Here is a 15,053-nt window from a genome sequence, read left to right on the forward strand (position 1 = left end):
TCAGAACTTCAATGTATTAGGTAAGCAGTTTTGGTTTATGCTTTTCCAACTTCCAAGGGTGAAGGTGAACCATATTCATTGTCTATATTTCTAAGCACATATTATATACTATCAATTGCAGTTGCTATGATTCCCTGGCTGAATTAAAAATGTAGTATTGAGCAGTTTTTATTATTTTTTTTAAAGATCGTACAAAGTAGTTGAACTATATTGATGTTGCCATTTATTTTGACGATGATAGGGCAAGGTAATTCAAGTCTTCCACGGTTTGGAGCTATGATTTACAACACTTCATATATTAAATTACCATTAAGCCTTTTGACCTGGTCATTCAACGACCCAAAAAGTAGCTAGCTTGAAAAATAAAATGGTAATAATTAATGAATAATGAGGGATTGTCTAGTGATTTCTACATGGCACAGTTCCTGCAGTAACCCGTTCAGTTCTTTACACATCGGCATCTAAGAACGTGGCAAAATCAGAAGTGGGTATTGTAGATGGTGAAAATGACAGCAAGATAAGCGCCATGACAGAAGGAGCAGAGCATTATTCATGGTGTTTATTATCCGCAGCGGCGCTCTGGGGCTCTGTCCTGTCCCGTCCTGGGCCTCTTAATTAAGGCCACCTATCACTCATCATAAGGTGCAGAACCAATCACAATTATACATATTTCTTGGTTTCATATTGGTCAAATTTTTGAAACACATTAAGACTTTTAAAAGTACTTCATTAGTTCCTTTGAGATGATAGGACTGGGCTCGTCTTTTAATCTTTGTCCCATTAATTTGGCTTGATGATTTGAATGTTTTGTCTCTTGTACAAAACTACATAGGCTTCTCTTTAAAATACATCCTCATTGTTTATTAAAAAGTGAGTGATGTTGTAATAATTATTTTTTAAAGAGATCATGATAAGCTTAATATGATGAACATTATGTATAAATTTAGTGTGTGATTATGACAAACTAGAGACTTTCAACGAGCAATGTGAAAGACTACTAAACAACTATGCATGCATGGTTACCCAAAAATGAAGTCATCACAGTGGGACACACGGAGTCGTGTAGTAGGCACATACAGTTGGATTCCTAATAAAACATCACTTTCTAGTTTCTATTTCTAGTTTAATAACGAGTGGATTATATAATATTACGAAACATGCGTACTGATGTTTATCACCCTTCTCTCTCTCTCTCTCTCTCTCTCTCTCTCTCTCTATATATATATATATATATGTATGTATATAAGTATATTTGTTCTCAGCACTCACAAAAGCAGCAACACTTGAAAACACTATACAAAGAAAGTGTTTGATACTAACACTCTACTGATGGTGATGATGATGATGAACGGCCAGAAAGCAGAGGAGGGAATGGGGAAAGGTGTAAGCAAGAGAGATGGAGTGGTGCAGGTGATATTAAGGCTACTGAGCTTGGCGGCATCAGTAATGGCCATGTCATTCATGGTGACAGCCCGTCAGAACGGTGTAGCTTCTGTCTATGGCTTTCCACTTACTCTCCGTTCGAAGTGGTCTTACTCTTATGCTTTTGAGTAAGTGTTTCGGATCATTTTTTAAAATCCTTTTTATATTTTCTCTACGTTAGTTGTTGGTTTGCTTAGTGGGTTCAGTTTGATTCTCAGTGTGGTTGATAAGAAATTGAAGGAAATGAAGAGAAAATGGAACTTTGGTTTTACAATTCATTCTTGTCAGTGAATTCTTTAACTAGGATTTGAAACAAGACATCCTGTCTCATAGGAGAGATTTTATCAGTTGAATAAAACTAGCACGTATAGTGTTGGTATTGTTTGGTTGCTGAGAAAGTGAAGGAAAAACAAGTAAAATGTTCTTGATTGAGTGACATAGAAAAGTCAAAAGTGAAGAAAAGAAAACAAAATCGAATTTTGATGACCGTGTTGTTTTGGTGTTTGGTTTTCGGAGACTGTAGAGTGAAATATTTGTCAAGTAACTCTTTTGTCTTTCCTGGATTTTCCTGCCGACTAAACAGAACATAATGGACTTTTCTGTATTATACTTTTGATGGGGTTGTGTTACCAAATTGGCCGGGTAAAGTGGGGCCTTTGGCTGGGTTTGTTTGTCATGTTTTGAGTGTACAAATTATTCAGTTGGAACTTTGAATTGCTGAAATTTCTCCTGGTTTCGGTGCTTTTTGTGTTACAACAAACTATTCTCTACTTTCATTGCACATGAATGAACAGAATCAGACCCGTGAGCCATTTTTTTTATTATTCTTTTGTGCGCATTTCTGGCTTCTTTGTGTTCTCTTGATTAAGAAACTGTCACTTTTTGTCCTGCTTGGTTACTAGGTTTGTTTCAAAAATTGAATCAGTGATGGCATTCGTTCAAAATGTGATACAAGAAATGAGAACGGCACTCGAATTTTTATTTTCAAGATTTGAGGACTCGGAACTTTATAATTCAGAATTGTCTTTGCCAATATGACAGTTTTGAAAACAAAAACGACTGCTAAGTCAAGTTGGGATTTATATAAGGAATTTGAGTTCTTTTCTAATCATGGAACATGACACTGAGTGTCTTTCTTTATCTTTTATTATTACTATTTTTTTTTTTAAAAAAATGTAAACTGCAAAACAGGTTCCGGAAACAATCCAGTCAAATGCATAGTCCCTTTTTGATTTATCAGTTAAACGAATGAAAATTATTTTAGGCACGTAATTTTACAAAAGTTTAAGTGCCCAGTTATATGCTCAATGTAAACATTGATTTGAGCAGTCCCCATGGCTGATATTATTATGTAGAAAACATTGCAAACAATTGCATATTTCTAATTGATAGTCTCAGGGCATAATGAAGATCAAAAGTGTGATTTGAATGATCTAAGTTGTTTAAAGTTTGTGGTTTTGTGCTGATGAGCAGGTATCTGGTTGGAGTTTCTGCAGCTGCTGCTGCTTACTCCTTGCTGCAATTGCTTCTTACTGGATCAAGGCTTCTGAGGAAAGCTACTGTTATCTCCTCAAAAAGACAAGCTTGGCTTATATTTGCTGTGGATCAGGTAAGGTGATATTAGGCTTATTATGATTGTATAAATATATGCTAGGCATTGATGAGTGCTTCAAGATGGCCCTAACATTCAATTCTGCAGATTTTTGCATATGCAATGATGAGCGCTGGGTCAGCTGCAGCTGGGATCACCAACCTGAATCGGACGGGGGTGAAGCATACTGCTCTACCCAATTTCTGCAAGGCTTTGCATAGCTTTTGTGATCATGTTGCTGTCTCAATAACTTTCACTTTCTTCGGTTGCCTCGTGCTTGCTGCATCTGCTCTTCAGGATGTTATTTGGCTATCCAAGTGCTGAAATTTCATAGCTGCCTCACTTGTGCGATTATATATACCCTATTAATTAGTGTACAACTCTGGATCGTATCCGCATTTTGTAGTTATTTTATATCGCTTATTGAGTCGTTAGAGCTTATGATGCCCTTTGTAAAGCGTAAGAAGGCTGCTTTGTTTCCTATTGCTAATGGGTCCTGTTGATTATTTTATGACCATAGTTATGATTTTTAAGATTCAAAAATTGTTGTATGTGTCATGAGATTATTAGATCATAAGCCATTCTGTTTACATATGACTTTATCAATGTATAATAACTATAGGACTTATGATTATTATGGCATTAGAAGACTATATTCAGGTGCCTCCTTCCCTTTTTAAAATCTGAGCGGCAGAATTCTGTAAATCTCCAGAATTGCAACTACCCATGAATTTGACTCCCAATGAAGTTAAAGGTTCTAATCTCGATCCTTAAATATAATCTGCATTTATACAAGAATTTTTAAAGCTTGAACATTCATTCTTCACTTATCAAAGTTACTTCAGACACTTCGAACTGTATGTTAAGAAAATGCTTCTTCCATGGAAAGAAACAGCTATTTACATTCTCTAAATGTAGATCCGACAACCAACAAATTATACTGCAACTGATACAGATGTGAAATGGCGTATAACTGGTTGGGTTATTGGTCCATGGACTTGTTAGGAATCACAATTTCCCTTGATTGCATTTCTTCATCTGCAGCAGACTCCCCTATTGATTAGGAGGCACCTTGATAGCCCATGATCACTTGTTTCATCGACCACATTTGTCCACGCGCTCTTTGGCCTATGATCAGTAACAGGATTTTAAATCTTTTCTAGCATCCTTTCAAACCTGATAAAATAACCGACAGAAGATTAATAAAGCAGAGAGCTGAAGGAAAAAAAAAAGACAAACCATAACTCCACAAAGTAACAGATCAAAAATTTTTATCACCTGAAGCAAACTTATTATCACATTCCACAGTCGTTTCATGTATAACACAACTCACTATTGCCTATCACTGTAAGATTTACTCATGACACAGTTAGCAAGTCACCTTGAAATGATACAAAACTAGGCATTGTGATGAAAATTCTACTTGTGCATAAATAGGTAACAGTAAGTTATCCCACAGCACATACCTTGTCATGCATGTGTCGATACTGGGTTCCAAAAAACTGGGCATCATGATACAAATTTCTGCTGCACTTGGAAAACCTGTAAGATAATTAAACAAATATTTATTTTCTTTAAATACAGAAAGGACATAGTTGAAAAATCATATGAAGGTGAATTCAAACAGACTTGGCCCAAAAATAATTCAATAACTCAGTAATTACTCTAATGAAAATACGGTTAAGTGACTGGTTATTCAATCTGAAATGGAAAGGATTAAGAGATGTTGCATGTTCTTGAAAATATAATATAATACAGAATTTGATTCAAAATAGTTTCTAAATATTATCAGATAACAAGTGACAGGTAACAAAAAGAAGAAAGAAAATAAATTACCTGGGTTTGCTAGTAATTGCAACGGTTTAAGAATCCATGACATGAGAGCCTACTTAAGAATTTACAAATGCTGTAGAAAATACTTTTTTTTTTTTTGAAATGACTGTAGAAAATACTTGAGAGACAAATCTGGCATATTTGTCCAGGCACTTGTTGTGAGTTACCATTTTCCCTCGATTACATTTCTTCATTTGCGCCAGGCTCCCTATTGAATATAGGAGCCCTGACAAACAATGATCACCTGTTCCGTTCAACATATTCGTCCGTGTGTGCTTTGCACTTAAGTTATTCCTCTGCAGATCAGTAACTGGATTTTAAATTCCCAGCATGGCTAGCATGAGTAACAAAACCAGTTCTGCATATTAAAAAATAAAACCACAACAACAACTGCTACTACTTAAGCAATCAGACATTGCTGTGATGTGCTTTTTATTGAAACAGAGCAGTGACAAAACCTAACAAACAAATTTGATAATTTGGGCATGAAATACAAACCATTTGAAATTTTGAATCCTCTCTAGTACACTCGTGGCTTCATTTTTCTGGAAACGACTGCAATTAAAAATTCCAATTTCCAACGTTACGAAGACTCATCAATCAAACAGCTTCTTCTCTCCATCTCTGGTCGGTTGCATAATGATCTTCAATGTATACTTCCATACACTGAAAAACTGCACTGAGAAAAGAAAATATTTGTTTTCCAGTTAATACTGAAAGGTTAGAAGTTCTTGCACATTCTCGACCATGGCATAATTTGATTTAAAATATTTTCTCTATCTCAATAGATTACAAATAACTATGTACTAACAAAGAAGGCAGAGAAGAAATAACCTGCTGAAAATTCAACATCAGCCTACTTTCACTTATATAATTTGAATTTTGGAATGTGGGATATCTTCAATCGGCCAGACAATAATTCCTGTTCCCTTGATGTAACATGTTTCAAGCTCAGGACAATCCAAAATCTTCAATTTCTTCAGTGTTGCCAAATGAAGAAGGTACTCGTTACCCTGTTATAACACTCAGTGCGTGTTAATGATACAAAACATATGGATAAACAATTAATACTACCTATAGCAGCCAATCAACAACATGAATTACTCAAGAAATCCATGCTCGCTTGTTATTTTGAACAATTTGTATATCGCAGTACAATAAATTACAATGATGATCAAGTAGAACTTCAATTTTGAAAAAGGCTAAGCATTAATTTGAGCTTCTTATATTGTCATAGAGTAGTGAACTATTTAACACACAATAACAACCCAGAAATTTGAAAGGCGCCACTGTTGCTAATTTATACAAATGCTATATGTCTGAATACTGTATCATAAGATAAATTTTGAATTAAAACTGTTGGATTACAAGCAACTACTTATTAATTAAAAAGGGAGAGGATATCATAAAAAATATACCTGTGGGTCAGTGGTAATTGCTGCCTCCTGGCACATATCATCTCCTGTCTTTCCTGTCCTCGTAAATAGAAATTTCCTTCTAAAATAGGGTAGGACAGAGAGAAATGTTCAAGTTCAGTTTTGTTCTCTGAAGAAGTTGGTTTGGCAGTGACTTTAATTTGGCACATAATATAATCTCTAATGAGTTTAGTTGGGGCATGATTGTAATTTCTTCTTTTCCGCTCCTTGTAATGCCAAAATCCCACTCTTCCCATTCACTCAACTTCATAAATTTCAGATGTTTTAGCTTAGGAAAGGCAATAGCTGGGCCACTGCTATGATTGCTTTTTATTCCCAAAAATTCATCACCCACCTTTTTGACATTCATATTCCGTATTTTGAGGCTTTCAAGAAATGGCAATTTTCCCAAAGGAGGCATAATCTCACAATTATAGCAGTTTATGAGAAATAGCTTCTTCAACTTGTTTAATGACACTATCCAGTTCTCAAACACAGCCTTGCCTTTGTATTCCCAGATTTCTAACGACTCTAGATTTGGAGGTGGTCGTAAGGCTTCACTAATTGCTCCTTGGTTTGCTTGATTTTCCTCCATTGATTCTTCCTCTTCTTCTTCCTCCTTATTATTAAACCATAACTCCAAACGAAAGAGATTTTTCTTTTTCTCCAGCTCTGCATTCTTAGCCTCATCAACATCTTTCACATTTCCTAGCCCAACAATTGCAAGAAACCCTCGGAGGTGATTCAAGTGTCTCAGACCTTCAAGATTACTTGCTTTACTACCATATTTGCCACCACTACGACTCACAACAAATTCACTTAATGTCCGAAGACAAGTTAATCTCTCTATCCCTCTCGGCAAGTAATGTAAATAACTATCATTACATATCAAATACCTCAAATTAACTAACTTCCCTATTTCTTGGGGTAATCTTTTCAAGTTGCAACAATCTTCCATCTCTAAAGTTTGCAAATTAAATAACTCACAACATGTCTCCGGTAGTTCTACTATCTCTGCCTTAGACAATTTGAGGAACCTTAGGTACATAAAATTTTCTATCTCTTTTGGAATTTCACAGATTGGGCCAACAATTAAAAGACTCCGCAACTTTCTAGCTTTAAATATAGAAACAGGAAATGCAACACTTTTGCCAAGCACCAACATGAAATGACGAAGTTTCTCCATAGAAGTGGATTCTTCAGGATCGTCAACTCCTATTGAAAAACGTTCATTTTTACTGAGAAATTGTGCAAAATCATGTATTACATCATGCATTTTACATTTTCGGACGGTATTCACACCATGTTTGACAAAGTCTTGGAAGAAGGACCTTGTGGCTAAGTAATCAAAATACTCGTCACCAATTATTTCCATCTCTTTATTTTCTTTTGGTGTTATATAACTTTGAGCCATCCATAATTTAATCAATTCATCTTTTTTGATATCCCAGTCTTTTGGGAAGACAGCACAGAATGTGAAACACCGTTTTATTCTAGACGGCAAATCATTAAAACTCATCAGCAGCGGGCCAAAAAGATCATTTTCAAACTCTTCTACTTTCCACAGCTCACTATCTAAAATACTTTGCCACTCTTCTTCAGTTCTTTTAAAACACAAAAGACTCCCAATAGTTTTTGCAGCTAGAGGCAAACCCTTACACTTGTGTACAATTTTTCTTCCAATTTCTTCTAAGTTTTCACACTCTGAGGGAGACCTACCAAAAAATGCTAATTGTTGGAACAACCGCCAACATTCACTTTCAGAGAGTTCCTCAATAAACATGACATTAGTTGACTCCATCATTCTGGAAACTGTCTCCTTACGAGTGGTAACCAGAATCTTACTTCCACATTGGCCATTCATCAGACAATGGTTGAGTGGTTCCCATTTAGTGCGATCATCATTCCATACATCATCTAAGACAAGAAGGAATTTTTTTTTGGCAATAGCTTCATATATGCGTAGGAGATATGATTGCAGTGAACCTAGATTCGAGGTTTCACCTTCTAAACCCTCGATGATAGATTTGGCAACACTAAACTCATCAAAAGGGTCAGATACACACACCCACATCCTTATCTTAAAATGGTTCCTCACATCAGGATCATTGTAGGCCATCTGAGCAAGAGTTGTCTTCCCTATACCGCCCATACCAACAACAGAGATGATTTGTACGGCTTTTTGTTCTTCACTGCTCTCAGACAACAACTTCCTTATGAGTTTATTCTTCTCATCATCTCTACCACATACCCTATCCTCATCAATAAAGGAGACACTTTGAACTCTCCCGGGTGTCTCAATGCTCTTAATAACATTCATATTAAAGTTAAACATACCTTTCTGTTCAGCAATTTCATCTAGTCTTTCGTTAATTGCTTTTATCTTGAGAGCAATGTCACGGCGCACAAAGACCTGTTGGACGCCAAAGCAAGAGGCAGGAATGAAGGAACATACCTTCTTCTTTCTCTGATGAGGAGCACCCTCGATTTGCAGTTTGAGCCTGGCAGTGATCCACTCATCCAACACATCTTCCATGTCATAAGATGCGTCTTTGAGCTGATCCAGCCAAAGTCTGACAGTTTCCTCCTTCACTTGCTTTTGCTCTGCATCGACCAGCACAGCTTGGATGGCTCGAAAATTGCGTTTAAGCTTTTCCACGTCTTGTTCGACACCCACAACAAGCCTCACTTGTTCTTCTGCCTCGCCAACAGCTGCTGAAATCAGCTGCTCCAACACGGCGGAAACGATCGCATCAACCATTTTGACGAACGAGGTTGAATATTGAATGACAAAAGGAAGAGAGACTTGAAGAGTTAATGTGAAAATATAAAATAGGAAAATATCTACTGTTCACTTTTTTATTTTTTAAAAAATTATTATTATTTTTAACTAAAACCTACCTAAAATTACATTTTATTTTACTTTTTTATTTTTATTTAGAATCTGTTAAGAAAATTAATAAAGTTTTAAAAAATGACTATTTTACCTTCTAAAATAAAAATTATAATTTTACCTTAAAAATTATAAAAAATAATCAGATTAAATCTAATTATTTTCTCCATCGATCAATAAAGAAATTAATTTTACAACCATTAAATACAGAATTTTTTTAAATATATCTATAATTAGAATGCTAAATTATAACAGTAGTATTAAAAATAGCTCAATCTCACAAACCATCAATTGAATTTAAGATAAGTAGAGTTTTATTATTCATTGAGTTATAATCTCTAATAATTAAGATTTTTTTATACTTCATTAACATACTAATAATAATATTCATCATTAAATCTGATTATTTTTTATATTTTTTAGGATAAAATTATAATTTTCGTTTTGGAAGTAAAATGATCATTTTTTTTTATTTCTATTAGTTTTCTTAACGGATTCTAAACAGAAGTGAAAAAGTAAAACAAAATATAACTTTAAGTAGATTTTAAAAAAAATTATATATTTTTTTAAAAATTTAAAAAAAATGAACAGTAAATATTTTTCCTATAAAATATTGCCCGACCCCCGTACTCTTTCTTATAATGACTGGCTGCAAGAATCCAATCCAATAAAAAGAAAAATTTATTGAAAAAAAAAAGTGCCACGTTTTTTAAAATATCACTATACGACAATTAAAACTTAGAACAAATCTGTAAAGGATAGTCTTGGGTCATAAATACTGCAACATAAAATGAGCGTAATGTCGCTAATCAATTTGCTTATGCTAGCATGAATTTTTTTTTTTTTTTTTTTTGAGTCACCACTTTCCTTTCTTTTTCATTTTTTTTTGCGTTTTTCTTATTGAATTTTAATTAATTAAAGCATCTGGACCCACCATGATTTGAGTCTTATTGACGAGTACTTTTTTTTTTTTTTTATTGCATGTGAAAGAGTTGGTGCATCATATTTTAAGAGGAGAATGTTATCATTGACCAATTTTAAAAGAATTTTTAAATTAGATTTTATTAATTATTTGAAGAGTTATATTATTATTTAAGATTTTAAAAAATATTTTAATTAAAATTATTTAAATAAAAAATATATTTTTTAAATTTTATAGAATTACTTTCTCTCTTCAAATGATATTTTATAACTTTTTATTAGAGAGAAAAGAGTTTTAATTGTCATTTATTTTTCTTTTAAAAAAATATTTATTTGATTAAAATAATGTTAACTTTTTTTTATTTAAAGATCTTTTTAAAAAATAACATATTTTTTCACTCTCCTTTTTACTACATAAGTAAATAAATAAATATTTAACTAGTAAAATTAATAGAAACTTTTGGAAAAACTAATGTTAAGTCTTTTTCAAAGTATTTACTAAACAACATTAATATAAAATTCAAGCGAAGCATTGATGGCGGGTCGTACTTACCCATCCATACTTTATGTTTATCTCTATTATTGGTAATTTTATATCTCGAGAAAATATTGAATGCTTCAAAAATAAACAAATAGTAACTTTCAACTATTAATTAAACATACATGTGATAATGTTAAAACTAAAATTAAATGTTAAACTTTGTGTACAGCCACCTAATGGTTTAAATCTTATATTAGATTTTAAGTTTTGAAATATTTTATAAGAGTTTATTTTTTTTATTTTTTTAAGATGTCACATTAATTAATCTATAAAATAATTTAATTGAGTAAGTTTTTAAAAAGTTGACCCACATTTTATATACTCTCATGATTTGAACACTTTTTTTTCTTTTTTAAAAAGTAAAGGGATGAGAAAAATTCTATGAATTTTGTAACTCCAAATTTGAATGATTTTGCAGTAAACATTTTTTTTTTAAAAAATAAACATTTACTTACTTCCAGTATAAACATGAATGAGCTATTTTAATTTTGATTTTTAATTTTAAACAAAAGATTTTTGATTCATTGTTCTTAGGCTCTTTTCACCCCCCCCCCGGACCTTTTAAAAAAAACAGTGGATTTATTCTTCAATCTCAATATTACAAAATTCAAAAAGTTTTCAATGAAATATGATAATTATCAGTTTATAAAACTTTAGAGCTCATTGACATATAATAAATATTTTGCGCTACATACTCGTGTGACACTTAAAGAACTCTTTCCTAAAAGTTGCTAAGTAAACATTGAGTTTTTCGACTAACTAAGTTAGAATGCTTGCGGAAGGTCTAAAGAAAAAAGAGAGAGCAACTGAGCCAAAGAAAGTTTGTGTTCATAAGAGTGTACGTGTACAAGATAACTTTTAAGAGCTTGCTTACAAGTTCCTTGTGTTGCATGAAATGGCAAGTGCTAAGTCTTATTTATAGGGAAACTTGTCTAGCTCCACTAGCTTCTAGAATCTTTTAAATCTAGAGGTTTATTTTTATACTCTAGAGAATTCACATCTTTACCAATTTCTAGTAAAATTTATGTACAATATGTTAGAGAGCAATCACTCTGAACATTTTCTAGAGTATTCCAAGTGTAGAAGATGCTGGAGATGAGACTTTTATAGAATCAAGTCAAACTAGGATATGTTGGTTTGTGTACTTGGCCTCATTGAATGTTAAGGGTTCCAAATCTAATCTCCGTAAATTAGTAACACGGGTGACTTGCAGTTCCAGTCTCCATATATGGAACAATTTTAATTTAATGTTCTGATTTCTATACTTTACAGATCAAAATAGAGCTGTCACTTGGAGATTACCAGAGAAAACAGCATCCTAAAAGAAATTGCTTTCAGAATGTATTATGTATGCAAACTCAGAAATGAACCCTAGAGGCTTGATCACATCCGAATGGAAATATATATGAGAGACAGAGCCAGTTCTGGCATATATTGGTCCATCAGTCCATGCACTTGTTATGAGTCAGCGCTTTCCCTTGATTACATTTCTTCATCTGCATCAGGATCTAATTGTTGATTACGAGAGCCTTGACAAACACTGATGTCTTCTGTGATGAGCTTTTTATTGAACATCAAGAAATGAACTAACTGATTTGATATTTTTGGGTATCAGATACATAGTTTGAATCCAATCAAGCACTCTTCTGGCTTCATTCTTCCGGAAAAGCGGCCTAGAATTAACAATTTCCAAAGTAACAAAGACTCGTCATTCGGATATTATCAACCCATTTTAAATTTAGGTGTTATCCTAGGCAATTTTGATGATTTTTCCTATCGGCTTCACCAATTATGAGTTAAATTATTGCATTTCTTTTCTTTTCTTTTCTTTTCTCAATATCTGTAGAATAACAAAACCAAATATTCAAAAGCAATTGGGAATTCTGGTTAAAGAATAAATCAGCAGAGCTTAACAGTCTTCAAACAATCCGAACTTGCTCGAATTTTTCTAACTTCTCCAAGATTGACCCCGGTACATTGACCTGATATTGAGGGATATGTCGTCTAATTACATTTATTAAGAACGACATCCACTATTGATCACAACATAAACGACAAATCGCACAAAGTTTGCGCCGGCGTACTTTGTATGAATTGTTGTCCTTTTTCCTTCAAGATGATCAGTCGTCTAATAACTTTTCGTATGTACGTCATGTTGTGTTCAGGTATGTGGGAAAACGGCCTGTCGTTATCTCATGCAGTTTACAGTCGACACCAACAACAATTCTCACCTGTTGTTTTGCCGCTTCAACAGCTTTTGAAATCAGTTGTTCCATGAGAGGAGAGACGATTGCATCAACCACTTTGGTGAAAGAAATATGGTCAAAATATTGTAAGACAATTAGACAAAAGATAATGAGAATTTAACTACATATGCTCAGTTAATATGAAGATGCTCAAAATAGATTATAGTGTTTTAAGATGCCTTAATCCTTTCAGTTCTTATACTGCATGCAAAAGCGAATATTTTATTTTTATCATGAGGTTAATTAATTGGCCGAAAAAAAAGGGAAAAAAAACCAAAATCCAACATGCTAACCATATAAATTCAAGCCAAAATAGAATGAAAAAGAATAGTTACTATTACTGCTGCGTGTCATGGCGCACGTCAGATGATTTAGAAAAGAAGCAGACGAGGATCAAGAGTTATGTATTTATTAATTCAGTTTTACTTGAATAAGATTTTGTTAATAATTTAATTTGTGTTCAAAAAGACTCTATAAATAAGGCTCTAAACGAAAATTAATTAATATTTAGAAAGAAAATGGGAGCTGTAGATAAGCATTATATTAAGTGCCAACTAAACACTATGTTTTTCTTATGCTTAATAGACATGAATGGCAATGGATCGGACCTGACTCAAGATTCACGTGATCCAAATCCATTTAGATCAAATTTAGGTTGGTTTAAAATAGATTTGGATTGGTTTGGATATCAATGTGTGGATTTAAGATAAATTGGAGCAAATTTGTATCTTTCTTGATACCTAGATCTAAATCCATATCCACTTACCTTTAATTTTATTTTATTTTAAAAATTTCTTAACAAATATGTAATTATAAATGATAATAAAATTTATTCATAGCATATTAGCGGTATTTACCATGTATCTAAAATCTTAAAACTTAAAGGTTAATTTTGTAAATCTCAATGATAATAAGACAAAAATAATTAAGTGTAAAGTAAAATTAGTGCAACCAACCTTTTTTTTTTAAAAAAAAACATATAGCATTATTCTACACGAGCACCAACCTCGGCATATTAAGGAAATCAACCAAAAAACAAAAAAAAAATCAGATAATGGCATACGTGATGTTCTTTATGTTGAACATTAAGAAATTAAATGATGTAGAATTAATATAGAGTAGTGACAAACAATAACTAACCAATTCGATGAAAGCACTTTAGAAAAACGAAATTAAACATTTGATAGTCAATCAATATAAAGTTGGGTAGCATCCTACATAATTTTGATGATTTTCCCTCTCAACCTCACCAATTATATGTTAGTTAGTTTTATTATTATTTTTCTAATATTCAGAAGTAATTGAGATTTTAGGTAAAAATTACAATTTTTTTTAGCAAACTAGGGAAATTTATTGAATATAAAAAGAAGAGATACACCTAAATGGGGGAGTTAATCAACCTTACCCCAAATTGAACTAAGAACAATGTAGTGTTTAGATAGCCAATGAAACACAAGCTATCAAACACTGCCCAAGACCTTGATCAGGATCAAACAAGTTGCATATGAACAAATTAATTATGAATCTTGTTTTGTTCAATGAATGATATAGAAGATAAACTGAAATACCAGAGGATAACAAACAAGATTTGAACAGGATTAACTATCATTCACATAGAAGATAAATTGAAATACCAGAGGATAACAAGCAAGAAATGAACGAGATTAACTATCAATCAGACACGGAAAGAAACATTGTTTACGTGGTTCAGTTGTGCAATGGTGCACAACCTACATCCACGGGAAAAGCTGCTAGAATGAGTTTTTATTGATGATTCAATGTGATTTTTCAGAGTTCACACAGAGGAACTAATAAGGAATAAGATGCCTCTCTCTCTCTCTCTCTAGAAATTAAGATCTTTCAATCTTGCTCAAACTGCCCCAAAACACAGCTAATTATATAACAGCTGTTTACATACCTTGATTGCACCAGATTCAGCAACGTGGATATATAATAGCTTATAACTAACTTGATTCTCCTCTCACTTGCTTTATCACATGCATCACTTAAACCTTAGCCAAAACGCCTTGATTTTGATGTCATTTTGATGTTGTTAAGTGAGTCACATGTCCATCTCGTGACAACTTGAAACATATTAATAGACAGAATGATGTTGTTTAACATGCCGAGTTTTGAGTTCAGCAATTTAGTCCACAAACATGAAGTTACAAAAGGTAACTAACAATACACA

At 33.0% G+C, this 15,053-nt stretch overlaps 2 protein-coding genes across 9 annotated transcripts; one reads left to right on the forward strand and one right to left on the reverse strand.

Annotated features, from left to right (window-relative positions):
• The first annotated feature begins 1,212 nt into the window (after positions 1–1,212).
• On the forward strand, positions 1,213–3,647 carry LOC102628867 (CASP-like protein 3A1). The gene is made up of 3 exons (XM_006465606.4): positions 1,213–1,550; positions 2,896–3,031; positions 3,122–3,647. Exons 1-3 carry the CDS (start codon positions 1,330–1,332, stop codon positions 3,335–3,337), a joined length of 573 nt encoding a protein of 190 aa, XP_006465669.2. The 5' UTR covers positions 1,213–1,329; the 3' UTR covers positions 3,338–3,647.
• Positions 3,648–3,776: 129 nt separating this feature from the next.
• On the reverse strand, positions 3,777–9,090 carry LOC102629329 (putative disease resistance protein RGA3). Of its 8 annotated transcripts, none has more exons than XM_052443962.1 (6): positions 6,265–9,090; positions 5,681–5,859; positions 5,345–5,525; positions 4,480–5,142; positions 4,292–4,358; positions 3,777–4,189 (listed from the first exon to the last, which is right to left on the reverse strand). In XM_052443962.1, exon 1 carries the CDS (start codon positions 9,020–9,022, stop codon positions 6,344–6,346), a length of 2,679 nt encoding a protein of 892 aa, XP_052299922.1. In that variant the 5' UTR covers positions 9,023–9,090; the 3' UTR covers positions 3,777–4,189; positions 4,292–4,358; positions 4,480–5,142; positions 5,345–5,525; positions 5,681–5,859; positions 6,265–6,343. The 8 variants fall into 8 exon arrangements, with proteins under 8 accessions (XP_052299922.1, XP_052299921.1, XP_052299923.1 ...); XM_052443961.1 differs by having other exon boundaries at positions 4,480–5,156; XM_052443963.1 differs by having other exon boundaries at positions 4,480–5,180.
• Between the last annotated feature and the right edge of the window lie 5,963 nt (positions 9,091–15,053).

This window comes from Citrus sinensis, chromosome 7 (assembly GCF_022201045.2).
Source record: "Citrus sinensis cultivar Valencia sweet orange chromosome 7, DVS_A1.0, whole genome shotgun sequence".
NCBI lineage: Eukaryota > Viridiplantae > Streptophyta > Magnoliopsida > Sapindales > Rutaceae > Citrus > Citrus sinensis.

Coding starts and splice junctions, on each gene's coding strand:
- LOC102629329 (XM_052443965.1), bottom strand. CDS start 9,022: ATGGTTGATGCGATCGTTTCCGCCGTGTTGGAGCAGCTGATTTCAGCA.
- LOC102628867 (XM_006465606.4), top strand. CDS start 1,330: ATGGTGATGATGATGATGAACGGCCAGAAAGCAGAGGAGGGAATGGGG. Junction 1,551..2,895: donor TCTTACTCTTATGCTTTTGA/GTAAGTGTTTCG, acceptor GCTGATGAGCAG/GTATCTGGTTGGAGTTTCTG. Junction 3,032..3,121: donor TTATATTTGCTGTGGATCAG/GTAAGGTGATAT, acceptor TCAATTCTGCAG/ATTTTTGCATATGCAATGAT.